We start from the raw sequence: 14,322 nt of genomic DNA, 5'->3' as shown, positions 1-14,322 counted from the left end.
TTCTGGAAAAATAACTTATTAGGCCTAGGCTAGTTCAAACAGTTTTAACTGGGTTAACGACTAAATTTTTGAGCGAATTTAGACAAAGTTGGAACTGTTGTAAACGTAAACACTTCTAACCTGTCCCAATCATATTCATATTCATTCATATGAGTCAGTTTTATTTAGTTGCGTGACAGGAGAGTGAAGTGACAGTGACAGGTGACAGGAGAGTCCACAGGACAGCAGACAGCTGACAGGATCACTTTCTTCTTCTTTATGCAACAAGATGGTGGCATAGATTTATTCCATGATGCCTCGTCGTACTGTACTTTCGGTGTTTCGTGTTCCGGGTATTTTTTATAACTTAGAAATTATAATCATAGATAAAACCATAGATAAAACCAGTCACTTGGTTCCACCCGGTGTACTGTAGAGGTCGTGTTTTGTTTACAATTTGTTTCTTGTTATTTCAGACATTTAAAACCTTGTTTAACCAAATACAACTATATAATCATAAACAATAACTCACCCCGAAGTCCAAACAGTAAAGCAAAAATCATTAACTTAGCCCTAAATAGAAACAAAATGTTGTTGAAACTACAGTAGCGATCAATTTCACCAACATGAACTAGACACGAAAACGAACTTCAAAATTTACAATCAGATGAGAAGTCTACTTGTTAAGGTTTAGTCTATGGTAATATGTGGACGGCCCCTGTGGTCCAAAAATCTGACTTTTTTTCTTATAACATGTTCATGCTGTCACATTTTGAAAATGATCAAACCTTTCAGCCATCATGTGTAACTTAGATGCAAACAATTTAATTTATTCAGTACATAGGGGCTATAAGGGAAATTCAATACCTCTGGAAACTCTTGAAAACAGGGCCGGTTTTTAAGGGTTCAGTTTGTAAAAGAACTGGGCTTGTGTCTGTTTCTTCAATAAGTACCTGTTCCTGTTCAGTTATAAAGTATGTAGATATGCACACCCTTGTGTTTATCCAAGCTATTTCCCTTTTGTAATTAATGTGACTTACCACTGCAGCTTGACTGTTCTAACAAATATTAAAAATATTATCTAAAATGAAAGTTTGTAATGTAACGCCAACGTCTTTAAAATTTAATCAACTGTACTATGATAGTGGCCCAACCTTAATGACGTTTTTTAATTAACCTTCAACCGAATAATAAACCCCGAAATACTATCGTTAATTTAAGTTCTTTGTTTTCTTTTTATTAAATTGTACTTTTAAAGGGTCCAGAAAGGGAATGGGAACATTCCTACCAAAAATGCCATATTTTACATACCTATCCTGATCACTTTTTTATCTCAATAATTAATTTACATCACTTTAAAGTAATGTTATTATATTTTTTTTATATCAAATTCAATCACACAGCTTTGCCTTAGGCCCTAAATCAAATTTAATTTCAATTTGTTTGCTTTGGTGTGTTGGCATTATAAAACTTCAATTTTGAATCTTTAAATGTCATATCAATCAAACTGAAGAAAACAATCACACACTGAATCAGTGTTTATTGATGTTCTCATAAATTTGGTAAAAATAACCTAAAAATAGTAAAAAGAGTTTAATTGATGGTAAAGGAAGTACAGTAAGCAGTTACAAAATGTGTTAATTCAATTAATTTTATACTTCCTTTAGTCCGGCATCATATATCCTAATGCAATAATAATACGCTTTGATAATATTCTTAAATGTCTAATACCAATATTTTCTTACCATAGCAATGATGGGGTTCATTTCTTCCTTAGTACCATCAATTTTAAAATCTTAATTTAGGTAGCAAAGCAGATATGTAACAATCACAGGATAAATAAAATACAAACCATCCAATTAAAGGAGTTTTGTGATTCTGTGCTCTGTCTAACATACAAGATTACAAAACCATAAACCATAAGGTAAACGTAAACCCATGGCTTATCCTGGTAACTAACATCTTCTGTTCTGGATGAATTCTGCTGCAAAACTATTGTCAAATGGGTATTTTACTTCATAAGTTTTGTATAAAAAAGACTATTTTCATTGTGATTAATGTGACAGAGAATAAACAAAATATTAGTCTTGTAGTTATAAACATAAAAATGTATTGTTAAGATTCCCTGCTAAAATTTCAAATTGCAAGGGTAAAAGTAAAACTATTAATTTTCTTCATCAAAATAATTAAAGTAACAAAAGTTGTTAAAACAAAAGTTGACAACAAAATTATATTTATTTGTAGTTGTTGATTTATGAGATTTTTTTATCAGAATTTATTTTACAATCCGTTCAAACAAATATGAGAACAATAAGTAAAATGGGTAACATAAAAAATGGCAGGAAGCAAGCTCCTGTTCATCAACAAGTCTTGCCAAAAATTGGCAAGAATTTGTGATCAATCATTTAAATATTTACAGAAATCTGTAGCTTAGGCCCAGCTTAGGAATTTTGGAAAATTAAAAATTAGTAAAAATAAATTCAAAGCTTTATAGGAAATGACAAATATTCTTTATATGCAGCTATACACATTCCAAACCATATTAATTCAAAACCATTAAAAAATAAAAATGCTAAATTTCCATCCTCCGTAAAATAATATCTCCACCCAATGTTCTATAGCCTGTATGGTGGAACCAGTCTGACTGACCATTCATATACCTGGGGACTGACCATAATATTTTAAGACCACGGCCAGTCCTAGGTAGATGTAAGGAGACAGGTTCCATCGTACAGACTATAAATCCGTACACCACACTTTTAGCCTACATCACTTGGATACAAGGTTAAAAGATAAAACAAATATAAATATATGGTGTATTTATTTACCCGTATGACGCCACTTTTGAATGATAAAACAATGTGTCATTCTCAACTAATTATGATATTAATTTACTTATAAACGGGCAAAATATATTACTTTGAGATAAAATTAAATTACCTTGTTTGCACTACGGTACCGGTACTTATTATTCTAGGTAAGCATTCAACTTAAAATAGTTTATCTGTTTAAATAGTAAATTTTTGTAAAATAGAGATGTCCGTTGAAATAAATAAATACAAATACACAGAGTCAATAATGAACACCGTTTTTTCCCTGACCAACGCTTCTCTTGCCAAAGAGTTAGACCACATATTTTGTCTGGATTTTATTAGTCCAAGTTGCTTTAATTAGATGAATGGATAACAAAAAAAGTGCGAGACAGGTTAGTTTGTTAAGATTAAAATTAAATATGATAGTTAAAAGATTTTTTAGTTACAATGTAGCCTATTCTAGTTTGCACAGGTCATAGTGAGTAAAAAAATACAATAAAATCAATGCGGTCACGGTAAAACAGTTTTCAGCAATAAAAGTGTTTTCAAAATCAAATTCAATCAATATCCTACCAAGCTAGAAAATAGGAACTTTATGTCTGACTAATTGATATATTTGGTCAAGTTTTTTGAGTCAAAGAGTTCAGTTTGAGTATAAACATTTGTTAGACCCTAAACAAAGTTAACAGTCTTTTCAAACAATTGTTTATTGTTTATGGTACAGATCTATAGAATATAAATATATTTTTAACTAATCTATCCTCGGTAGCCAAGAGTGGTAAGACACTGACATCCATGATACGTCACCAAAGATATTTACTAAGCATTTTGCCTTGCACTTTTAATGCCAGCAATCAGCTGTAAAACTCCCATTTGAAATTCTAATATTTCGTTTTCATCAAAGTTATTCAAATGGGGTAGAATCCCCTGAAAAAAACACAATTGTGAGTTAAGAGGTGATGGTTCAAATGGGGTTACCGGAATTATTTCAACATCTTCCTCCGGCTTTCTGGGTGTTTCTTCAGGATTTGGTCGTTTCCTCTTTTTCTTGATCTTTACTTCCAACAAACTATGGTCAATTTCTTCTTGTGTTTCATCAAACCCTTCTTTATCATAGATTTTGTTCAAAAATTGCATGTCTTCATCGTAGCAGTATTTTTTCACTCTCGTACCGTTCCTCTTGCTTTCTATCACTCTTCGCCTCGCTTTGCTGTATGCATCTCGTAGGTTGGCCCATCTTTTTATAATTGCTCTATCTAAAGAAACAACAAGTATCGTTAGTCCAAACGAAGTAGAAATACCCCCGCCGCAGCAAACCTGCAGACTAAGCGAATTTCAATCTGTCTGATTGGATTTTTACTTTAAATATTTCCATAAACCAGACATATTTTAATTTATTCGAGTTTTAAATAGCATTAGATATTGGCTAACACGTACTTAGATTTGCTGCTACGGGGAATGTTAACAGTGTTTATGTCAAAATATTAATAGTAAAAGATTAAATAAATATGTCAAATTTGATCAACATATATCCATAAACAAGCAAACTAGAATAGTTTTCTATTTCTTCATAAGAATAACATGAGAATCTTAAATGTTCAGTTTTCTTTTAAATTTTCTCCTTCTTCAGTTTTACAACAATGCATCAATGTACAAAATTATCTGTTTTTTAAGCTCTAAATGATTGTTGTATTGAAAATCGGGCTTTTCCATGTTACAAGAGTAAACAATTGAAAAAAAAACTTTTTTTGACATTTTGAACCCCTTAATATCTTGTTTCTATGACTCGTTGAGTCATAGAAAAGAGATATTATGGGGTTTCAAAATGTTCAAAAATAGCTTTTTTCAAATCGCGAGACTGTTTTGTTGTTGGTCAGCGAACTCATTCAAGTTTATCACGCCCTACACCTACAAGCCAAATTTCATGAAAATCGGACCAAAATTACTCAAGTTATCATGATCATGGATAGGCCTATATAAAGATTTAAACTAATATAGTGTTTCCCATTGGAGAATTTCGCTAAAAACTACCTTAAATAAGAACAATGGCAAGTGACTTTTGTACTGTATTTTGTAGTTATTCAAATATTTGTATATTATAACCTATTGGGGAAAAATCATTGATGTAGTGTTGTTTTAGTGTTGTAATCTTTTACAAACTTGCTAAACATCTGAGTAAAAAAAGGGATCATAATTAATTTTACAACAGACAATTAATGTTCAGTAACTGCATTGTAACTGCCAAAAATAAAAGACATGCTCCTGAATGCTCTGTCCCTGACTGCCCCATCAGACTATAACAATTCAGTTATTATTTTTGTACACATGTCTTTTTTTAATACTTCTCAAAACAACGGTAAGACTATAACACTAAAACTCTATGCAATTAACAGCGAAAACATTATTTAAAGATTTTGCCATAGGCTTTTCCAAAAGAATAACGAATCAAATAACGATCTGTCAACAATATAACAGCTGATCTCAGCTCAGTCACTGTGTGTCCACACGCGGGATTGTTTTCCCGAAAACGGGATTTTTAGACCACGCGCGGGATAAAACGGAATTTAAAAGCTCTGATATTTTTCAAGATAAAAATTAACCCCAGAGGCCACAGCATAGATTAGACATAGTCTATTAGTCTATGGATGGCGGTATTGTAGTTTAAACGAGATCTATGATATACAGTATTATAATTAGATCAACATGGAATGGGCACGTCGGCACGTCTATGTCTACGTTATAACCTCACCGGAAGGTACCGGTAACGGGATTTTCACAAAATCCATGCGGGATAAAACGTGACTGACCAGACCATCCATTCCATCAAACGGTCTTTCCTCGGCCCGGTAAGCGGGATTTTTGTTTTGGTCGTTGGTCTTGTGGAAACAGAAACGCTGATCAAACATCAAACAACGATGTAAACATTGGCCTCAAAGTGCAAAGTGTCATAATCAGATTGATCATTGGTTCTTTTACACACTTAGAAGTTTCTTCCACGACTGCAATTATTTTATTGGTCATCTGATTCCAATCTAAAGTCATGTGTTGGTAAAATCGCTATCATAGTGATAAGCATTAATTATTTCACCTTTTAGCGAGTTTACCAGTAAATTACAGAATTTACCTAAGTGAGCAATTCACCTAAAATTATTTTTCGCACAGTATCTATGAAAAAGTCAAACAAAGCAACTACTTACGAAATTCATTTTGATCCTGTTCCCTCATATCCTCGAACTCTTCGTTCATTCCACAGCAAACCTCCTTCCAAGCCTCTTTCACTGCTGTTCTGTCTTTATAAGCTGATTCGTATTTGTCCCATAGTGCAGGCCTGTCTCGTACCAACGATATGAGTAATTCACTGTCTATTTCTTTATCGTCGCCCATCTCGAATTAGTACACTTCACTACCTAATCACGATAAATGGTGTTATCAAACGATATAAAACCGTTACGGATCGCACTGGTGGCAGGACAGGACGGCCGACGGCGCCGTGACCCAGTTAATGGCGGACGGACACGAATCATTGCCGTGCCGTTTGCGCCGTGGAGGGGGAGCGCGGGAGATTTGAAACTGGAGAAATTGGTTATTTTACACACGTCACGGTTTTTGTTCGGTGGGTTGTATTGCTGCTATTGTTACATCTGAAATACTTTGAACAATATTTTAATAAATTTTTACTTCCTCCCCTGTATATTGTATTCAAGAACAAGGTATTGCTACAATTAATAGACCAATGTAATAACATGGGAGTACAGTTTTTAATTTTCTCAGTACCTTTAATCATACGACAATGCAGTATACAATCATAGATGAATTAATATAATTACTTAATCTATGACTATATTACTTACAATACTATTTTTTATTTTAACTCTACTCGGGGGTTTTAATGAGTCGGGCATTTTCATTTTTAAAGGGTAAAAAGCTTGAAACCCAAATTTTCCCAACCACATCCATGCCAAATTTCATAAAAATCAGAGCTAAATTACTCGAGTTACCACAACTGACCAAAAATTAACAAATGGCGTTTTTGGCCACTAGGGACACAAAAATGAAACAAAGCCATCCCAATTCCGGGTAACGGCACCACCTACGGGAATAAAAAGCTCCTGTAATAAATAGCTACTTATAGGATAGGGAAGTTCGCTAAAAATTGCTCCCTTCCCCGTAATAAGGTGGGAAGACATCAGCTGTTTTCGGTTTCGCGGAACTATTTGGCGGGTGAAGGGACGCGCCATACACAACAATTAAATCGGCACTACGAGGAAGGGGCGAGAGACAGAGCGAGAGAGAGAGAGGTGTTTTGTTTGATAGCCTTGAATGTTGCCAGACAGCTCGTGGAAACGGTGAGTCATCGCCCCCCTTCCCCCCCTACCCGACTAACACCCCCCTCCAACGACCCACATCGGGGACTTGTGTTGGGGGAGGCGTCCCACAGAAAAAACAATCAATACTGCAATACTGCATCCCTGCTACTGGCATCTTTGAGAGATTGTTACACAACAAAATGTTGTTAATGTACAGCTTTTTGAAAATAAAATAATCAACAATATCAATAGGTAGATGTAGAAAGTTTGGTGTTTTCTCAGACCACTATGATCATTGGCCTACTTGTTCATATGAAAAATCTGGACCAACGATTATTTTTATAGAATTTCAAGCTTTGTATTATAATTATTTATTGTACAGTACATTATTTTACTACGTGACATGGGAGTAAAATCAAATCAAATCACGTTTATTAAACATTTTAAAAATTATACCAAATATTAATAAAAAGTACAATTAATAATTGGGGAAATCTGTAAATTTTTGGGGTTTTGGAATATATCGTTACACACAAAATGTTAGATTTTCTTGACTTTTTAATTTTTAAAGCAAATTTTATTTTTGTTTTAGTAGCTATTGTTGGCAAAATTTTGAACACGAGTATTAAACTCATAAACTTTGGTTTCAGGGAACAGAAACACTTATTAATTATATTATAGTACATTTTTTAAACAAGTTCACAAAAAATAGTGCCTTCAGAATCGTTCATATCAATAATTAATGATAATCTTAGGCACATAGTAGCTTAAGAAAATTTATTGTGTCATAGCAGAGTAAAGATTGAGAAATAGTAAAAAAAAAACTCCGGACAGAAGGTTGACCCAAAGCCAAAAACGTAGAACGTGCACAAAAATAATAGTGCATCAACGGCAAAACCATGAGAACTTGGCCTTGGTTTAGAAAGCAAAAGCAATGTTTTACAACTTTGAGTCCTGATAAAATCAGGTGGGATGGTCCTTTGTGTACTAAATCCAAATCCAATAGGGCAGAGAAATCGAACTATTTTTGTGTATTCGTATGTGTGGAGAATAAGCTGAAGAACAACCAAAACAGGACTCATTGACTTTGAATGTGTCTCATCCTATTGCAAAATGTTTAGTGTTTATTCAATTTGTAATTGCGCAAGTATTGACTTAAACATTTACAATACACATTTTTTTAGGGTATATTTTATGGTCTTTCTTTACTCGTCAGTAATACAAAATGATACGATAGGTCAAAGCAATTGCTTAAAAATACTAGAATCCATTAATTACTGAGCAATATGTTTAACCAAATTAATCTTCGAATAAATTTCAGTGAATATAAAAATTAACATTTCAAATAATTGCATAATGTTTAGCACCTTATCATTCAATGTTAACAAGTTCAAAGAATGCATCGATAAATTCCTAAGGTTAATGCTTGGATTGCGTGCGCCTGGCGCCTTCACATCAAATTCCACAATCTGCATGCCTTCACGTCGTGAGGCGAGCGGTGAAATAATGAAGGAGCAAATAAAATCCACGGAATCCATATTATGGGGAAATCATTCGCAATTACCCTCAATTGGGCATTTTTATTACAATTCAAAACTTGTTTAGGTTAGGTGTTTAAGCTTATTGAATGTGAATAATTGTTATATGATCCTTTAAAGACCATGTCTTTTTCAGTGGGTTAAATTTACTTGGTAGTTCGATATAAATTTGGGTGTATGGTGAAAATATTGAACACGAAATCATATAACTAATTTTTAAAGGTATTGTTTTGTTGTAATAATTAATCATAAATGATTGCTTGAAAAACGTTGTAATAATAAATTTGGTGTCATCAATAAATATATTTCTCACACAATTATGTGGATACGTATTTGGTTTCAGTTATATTGCACACATATGTAAAAACCTGTTGAGGTGAAAACATTTTAATACCGTACAATGAAACTTTTTAATGATGTACGGAATGTAGAGTTTGAATAAACTGATCAATTACTTAAAACTCAAAATAAGTGTTTATTCTGTGGATTCTATGGTAGGCTAAAATATAGAACGGATTGCAGAGTAATGCAATAAACACTTTTACACTTTTATATAACAGAATAACACAAAATGGTTTTTGATAAAACGTAGCGCTCATTTTTTCTTGAAGATAAACACACATTTTTTTATTAATTACATTGTTTATAGATTTCTTAGATATGCGAACATAAAATCGACGACTACAAGGGGACAAAATCGTTAATTTGTAAGTTTTATTCATAAACTAAACATACATTAATGAAGATGAAGCGTTAGATTTGGGGAGAAATAATTTAAAGAAAACAATATTTGAAAACCCGCCACTAACGATGCCCCTCTCCGCCACCAGCGCGCGGGTGCGGGGCGCACCACCGCGACCAATAGGAGCGCGCCGACTGCTTCGTAGAATATTGAATGTCGTCATCGCCAGCCAATCGGAGTGGCGGAAAGTGACGTAGTTGCCAGAAATAGAATCAGTGAGTCACGAGATAAAGGCTTGTTTCCTTGTTTGTCAAGCCGCGGGTTCACTCTGGTTGTGAGCCGGCTGTTGAACGGATGTGTTGTTTGTGTAGAAGTGTTTCACGTCGTCTGTACAAGTTCACATTGTTTGTTTACCAGTGATGTGCGTGGCCTTCGTGCTGTTGTAAGTGTGTTACCAATGGTTCGTAACGCGACGAGGATGGAACCTACGTTCTACGAGGAAAACACCATGCGCCAGCGATACTGTGGTGATAACGTTAAGGTTCTGAAGAGAACTATGACTTTGGACTTGAACGCGAACAGCGGCCAGCCCGTCAAGAGGATGAAGTTGGTTCCTGTGTCCACCCCGGCGCCCATGTTGTCGTCACCGGACTACAAGAAGCTCAACATCAACACACCCGAGATAGAGAAGATGCTAATGGGTCAATCTGGACTTCCTACTCCCACGCCGGGACTCTTCCCCAAACCTATCACTGAGGAGCAGGCTGCGTTTACCAGAGGGTTTGAAGAGGCCCTGCACGAACTCCAACACCACAGCGACTCCAGTCAGGGAGCGATTCAACATGTCGATCTACCCAGGAGTAGTAGCAGCAGCAGTTCTTCGGGAAATACCTACATGACCCTCGACTCCCAGTACCCTCCTAGCTTCGGCCTCTTGTCCAACGGGGATAACATCACCGTCAAGGAGGAACCTCAGACTGTACCACTGGGACCTACACCTCCGATGTCACCCATCGACATGGAGAGCCAGGAGAGATACAAACTGGAGAGGAAGAGGGAGAGAAACAGAGTGGCAGCGTCCAAGTGCAGACGACGGAAGCTGGAGAGGATCGCTCGACTTGAGGATAAGGTCAGGGGGTTGAAGACGGAGAACAGTGAGTTAAGTAATGTAGTGGCTAAGCTCAAAGAACACGTTTGTTCGCTAAAAGAACAAGTCTTGGAGCATGTACAGAGTGGTTGCCAAATAGTGTTATCGTCAGGGCATTTTTCTGCCTGTTAGCACCCGTGGATTGTAAGCTAATATTTTTTATGTATATATATTTATATACTAGATATAATCAAGCAATATTGAAGTCATCTTCCTTCTGTGCCACAAAATTTTTAATATTTAATGTGCTCAAAGATATGTTTCGGACTTTATAAATCAAACAAGTAAGTTGGGCTATTTCCATTCAGGCTTATGACCGTAGGCCTATTTCATGTTTCACAAGGTTGGAACTTATGAATCAATCAGAAAATTGGAATTCTGTCTATAAAGATAAAATCTTTTATTTGACCATCTGTCCAGCCGTTGAGAGCAATTCAATGTTCTTGAAGATTTATTGTTAGGCCTACTATATTGATAGTAAGGTTGATTCAGGGGCACAATTAATCCTCTATGAGTCATAGAGCTGTGTATAAAGTAATTTTAAGTTAACCAATAGTTGTAAGCAGTATAACAGAGGCTATTTATAGGTTAGGTTTAGAAAATGTGGCCTCAACTGTTTTTGTTGTTATTTCTAGTCAAAACTCGTGAGGCAAGCATTACGTGATACCGTTCCCAGTTTTTTTTACAAAGCCTAGATTACTGTATAGGGTTACTGAACTGAACATGTAAATTTATCTCTAAATGGTTATTTTTCAGTTTCCAGAACTTACCTAAAACACACTTAAATTTTACCATTTCTATTCAAACACACTCCGCTTAACATTACGTTTACGTAGGCTACTTCGCTACTTCATACAGCACAAACATTTACGGAAGCTTGTAACTCAAGACCTACGGTACCGTACCCTTTTAGTTTACACACAGATTTTAGGTCTAGCCTAAATTAAATTTGAGTAACACGCTACCTGATTCTTGGCAGATTACCAGCCAAAATTGTTGATGTCCTGATAATCTGTCATGGAACAGTTAAATGAATAACGTGGTACATTCCGTTAACTCGCTCCTATAACCGAGTTTATCTAACAAACTCATCTTGTGCTCTATACAAATCAGCTGATTTCAGGTGGTACGTCCAGCAATAAGAGAATAATGGGCGATTCTACTTCGTCTTATTCTCCGGTTGCTGTACGTAGCATTTTGAATTACTCCTAGGGCTTGCAACTTCATCAAATGATGCTCGCTAAGTCACTTTTCTTGTCGCTCCCTGATCACTAGGCCCGAGTTTATACAATAATTTAGGCTTTGTCACTCTAAATTATTAGGCAGTGCTTGTTATATTATTTGTTACCATTGTGTTTACTTTTACACTTTTAATCCATTTTCATAACGATTTAGGCCTATCAGATTTTTTGCTCCAATTAATTCACAATTATTCAACTAAGCAATCAATCAGTCATGAGCATAGCACATACCTTTTGACGATCATCCCGAGTCAGTTCGACTGGGACTGGAACATTCGGTCCTGTTTGTGTTCGATAAATATCAAATTTTTAAACTGTGTTTATAGGCTATTCTCAATTTTGTACTGTAATAAGAAATTATTTTGAAAGAAGCCTGACTAAGAAACTATTATTTTCTGCTATTTACAGTTTATTAAATAACATATGTTCATGACGTAATTTTGTCTACCAATTAGCTTCGGTTTTCAATTAGAGTTTACTGCAAATCAATCGTGCCAGTAAACTTCTTTGTTGTGTTGAATGTTTTAGTTTTAAATTGTTTTGCTTTAAAAAGTCCACTTCATGCAATAATTATTGTTTTAAGTATACTTAGTTTAATTTGTAAATCTATAAAGGCATAATTAAAATCACAAGGATCGTTTTTTGCTAAACAATTATGAAATGTTTCATTTGGCACACTTATCATACAAATTAAAAATATAGGCTATAGCCTATATTTCAAATGATTACCGAGGGAATGTAATAAAAAAATATTTGCTGGTGTTAAACTTTAGCCTAGGGTACTGTTATCTCCGTGCCCTTTTTTTAATTTCAAAGTTCAATAGATATACTTTTGTAGGCACTACATCCATCCAAAAATAATTCTTTAAGTGTCAACCTCAGCGTTCTTGTGGTCTAATTTGTACCTTTTAGATTATGACTGTGATTAAATTAGGAAATTAGGATAGAATATAGCTTGTAAGTTTGCACATTCCTATGTAAGATTTGCTCCAAATGAGTATTATTGCAGATTTATAAAACTAAAGTTGATGTAATCATGCAATTCATTAGAAAAACTTTAAAAACATTTTAAAATCTCAAAGCTTATGGATAGATCATTTAATATATTTGTTACAATTATATGTTTTTTAACTATTGTACACTAAAGATATAGTTATCCAGTTATTATTTTTATGACGTTCAATCAGGTTGTCATACCATAGAGCCATACTATAATGTTATTTCATGTGCAATTGTCTTTGAATACCATTTATTTGCCATATTGTAAATGTAGAGCAATAATCTAAAATTTCTTTTGATCATAATTAGTTTGAGTTCTTAAATCATAGGTGTTCTTTTACAGAGACTATACAATCGCTATGCGTCTCTTATACACTATAATAATGTCGTGCCTTGTGTATTTTTGATCTGCTATACATTTTATACTGAAGTGTGTTTATATGTATGCTAACTGAGCCCCTTTCTATTTTTATACTATAGGCTATATCCAGTTAGTTGACAGTGTGTTGCAATCATAACAAAGTATGTGATCCATTATGACTAAGATTTCAATATTTTCAATTGCGTTTTCAAAGATATGTTTATATGATGAAATAAACCATTATTACCATCACTTTTGAGTTTTCACTCCTTCCTTTTTCAGTTTAAAATGTTTAACTAATAGTTATCTTATCTGATGTAAGTAAGGGTTTACCACTTAGTTTTACTACAAATGCTCATAAATTTATCTAATGTGCCAATATTAGTGCTTGAAAATTTAACAATTAAAATTTATTAATAGAAATTGCAGAGAGATAAGTCTAGTTATTAGTTGATGAAGTTTAGCTTTGACTGCAAATACTTAAAGATTATTTTAAAAAGTCTTTGAAAACAATGAACATTTTTTGGACTTTTTTGCTTTAGGAAATTTTAATCTCCATTACTTCAACATAACTTTTTCAAATTGTTCACCAAAAAACATTCTCAATGTTATTTTCTATTGGAAATTTGATGTCAAGTGCCATTTTAGGTGTATTTTTGAGTCTCAAATCGATGATCTTCAAGTGGTGTATAGCATTGACTATATAACCACAACCTATAGTTGTGGTTATATAGTCAAAGGTGATATCAATTTCATCAATAAAAACTTAAAAGTAGGGTCAACCGGGGCTAATATGAACACACCAAAATATTGGGGCTAATATGAACAATGACTTAAAAAGTCATTTATCTGGGATTTTTAATCATGAAAAAAATATAATTAGAAAGGAAATTTATTGTATTATTTGTGTCCATAATGAGAAAACTTCAAATTTGACTTTTAGGTACTTTAAAAAAATACTTTGTTAAAACACTTTTGTTATAACAATTTTTACATTGGTTGTAGGAATAATCTTAAGCCTGAATTTTGTTAAATAAGAATTGGGGATTATTTTTCTTTTCCCAAAGTTAAAATATATTAATAACAGCCAAAGTTATAAGCTTTCAAAGTTGGGGGGCTAATGTGAACAGTGAATGGGGGCTATTGTGAACAACAATATATACATATATATATACATATATATATACATATATATATATATATATATACATATATCGAAGTGATGGGATTTAAATCCTGTGATGAGGAAAAAAAA

The 14,322-nt window shown here is 33.9% G+C and overlaps 2 protein-coding genes across 2 annotated transcripts; one reads left to right on the top strand and one right to left on the bottom strand.

Moving 5' to 3' along the window:
- Window positions 1–2,805: 2,805 nt before the first annotated feature.
- On the bottom strand, window positions 2,806–6,386 carry LOC128996975 (uncharacterized). The gene is made up of 2 exons (XM_054422545.1): window positions 5,990–6,386; window positions 2,806–4,048 (listed from the first exon to the last, which is right to left on the bottom strand). The coding sequence occupies exons 1-2, from the start codon at window positions 6,174–6,176 to the stop codon at window positions 3,612–3,614; spliced, it is 624 nt and encodes a 207-aa protein (XP_054278520.1). The 5' UTR covers window positions 6,177–6,386; the 3' UTR covers window positions 2,806–3,611.
- A 3,273-nt stretch (window positions 6,387–9,659) lies between these two features.
- Window positions 9,660–10,602, top strand: LOC128996756 (transcription factor Jun-like). The gene has a single exon (XM_054422208.1). The coding sequence runs from the start codon at window positions 9,777–9,779 to the stop codon at window positions 10,596–10,598; it is 822 nt and encodes a 273-aa protein (XP_054278183.1). The 5' UTR covers window positions 9,660–9,776; the 3' UTR covers window positions 10,599–10,602.
- The last annotated feature ends 3,720 nt before the right edge of the window (window positions 10,603–14,322 follow it).

Source organism: Macrosteles quadrilineatus, unplaced genomic scaffold (genome assembly GCF_028750875.1).
Source record: "Macrosteles quadrilineatus isolate MER2022 unplaced genomic scaffold, UCM_ALF_1.0 Scaffold_6__1_contigs__length_79288215, whole genome shotgun sequence".
In the NCBI taxonomy this organism is placed as follows: Eukaryota; Metazoa; Arthropoda; class Insecta; order Hemiptera; family Cicadellidae; genus Macrosteles; species Macrosteles quadrilineatus.
This window is presented reverse-complemented; position numbering and strand designations above follow the sequence as displayed.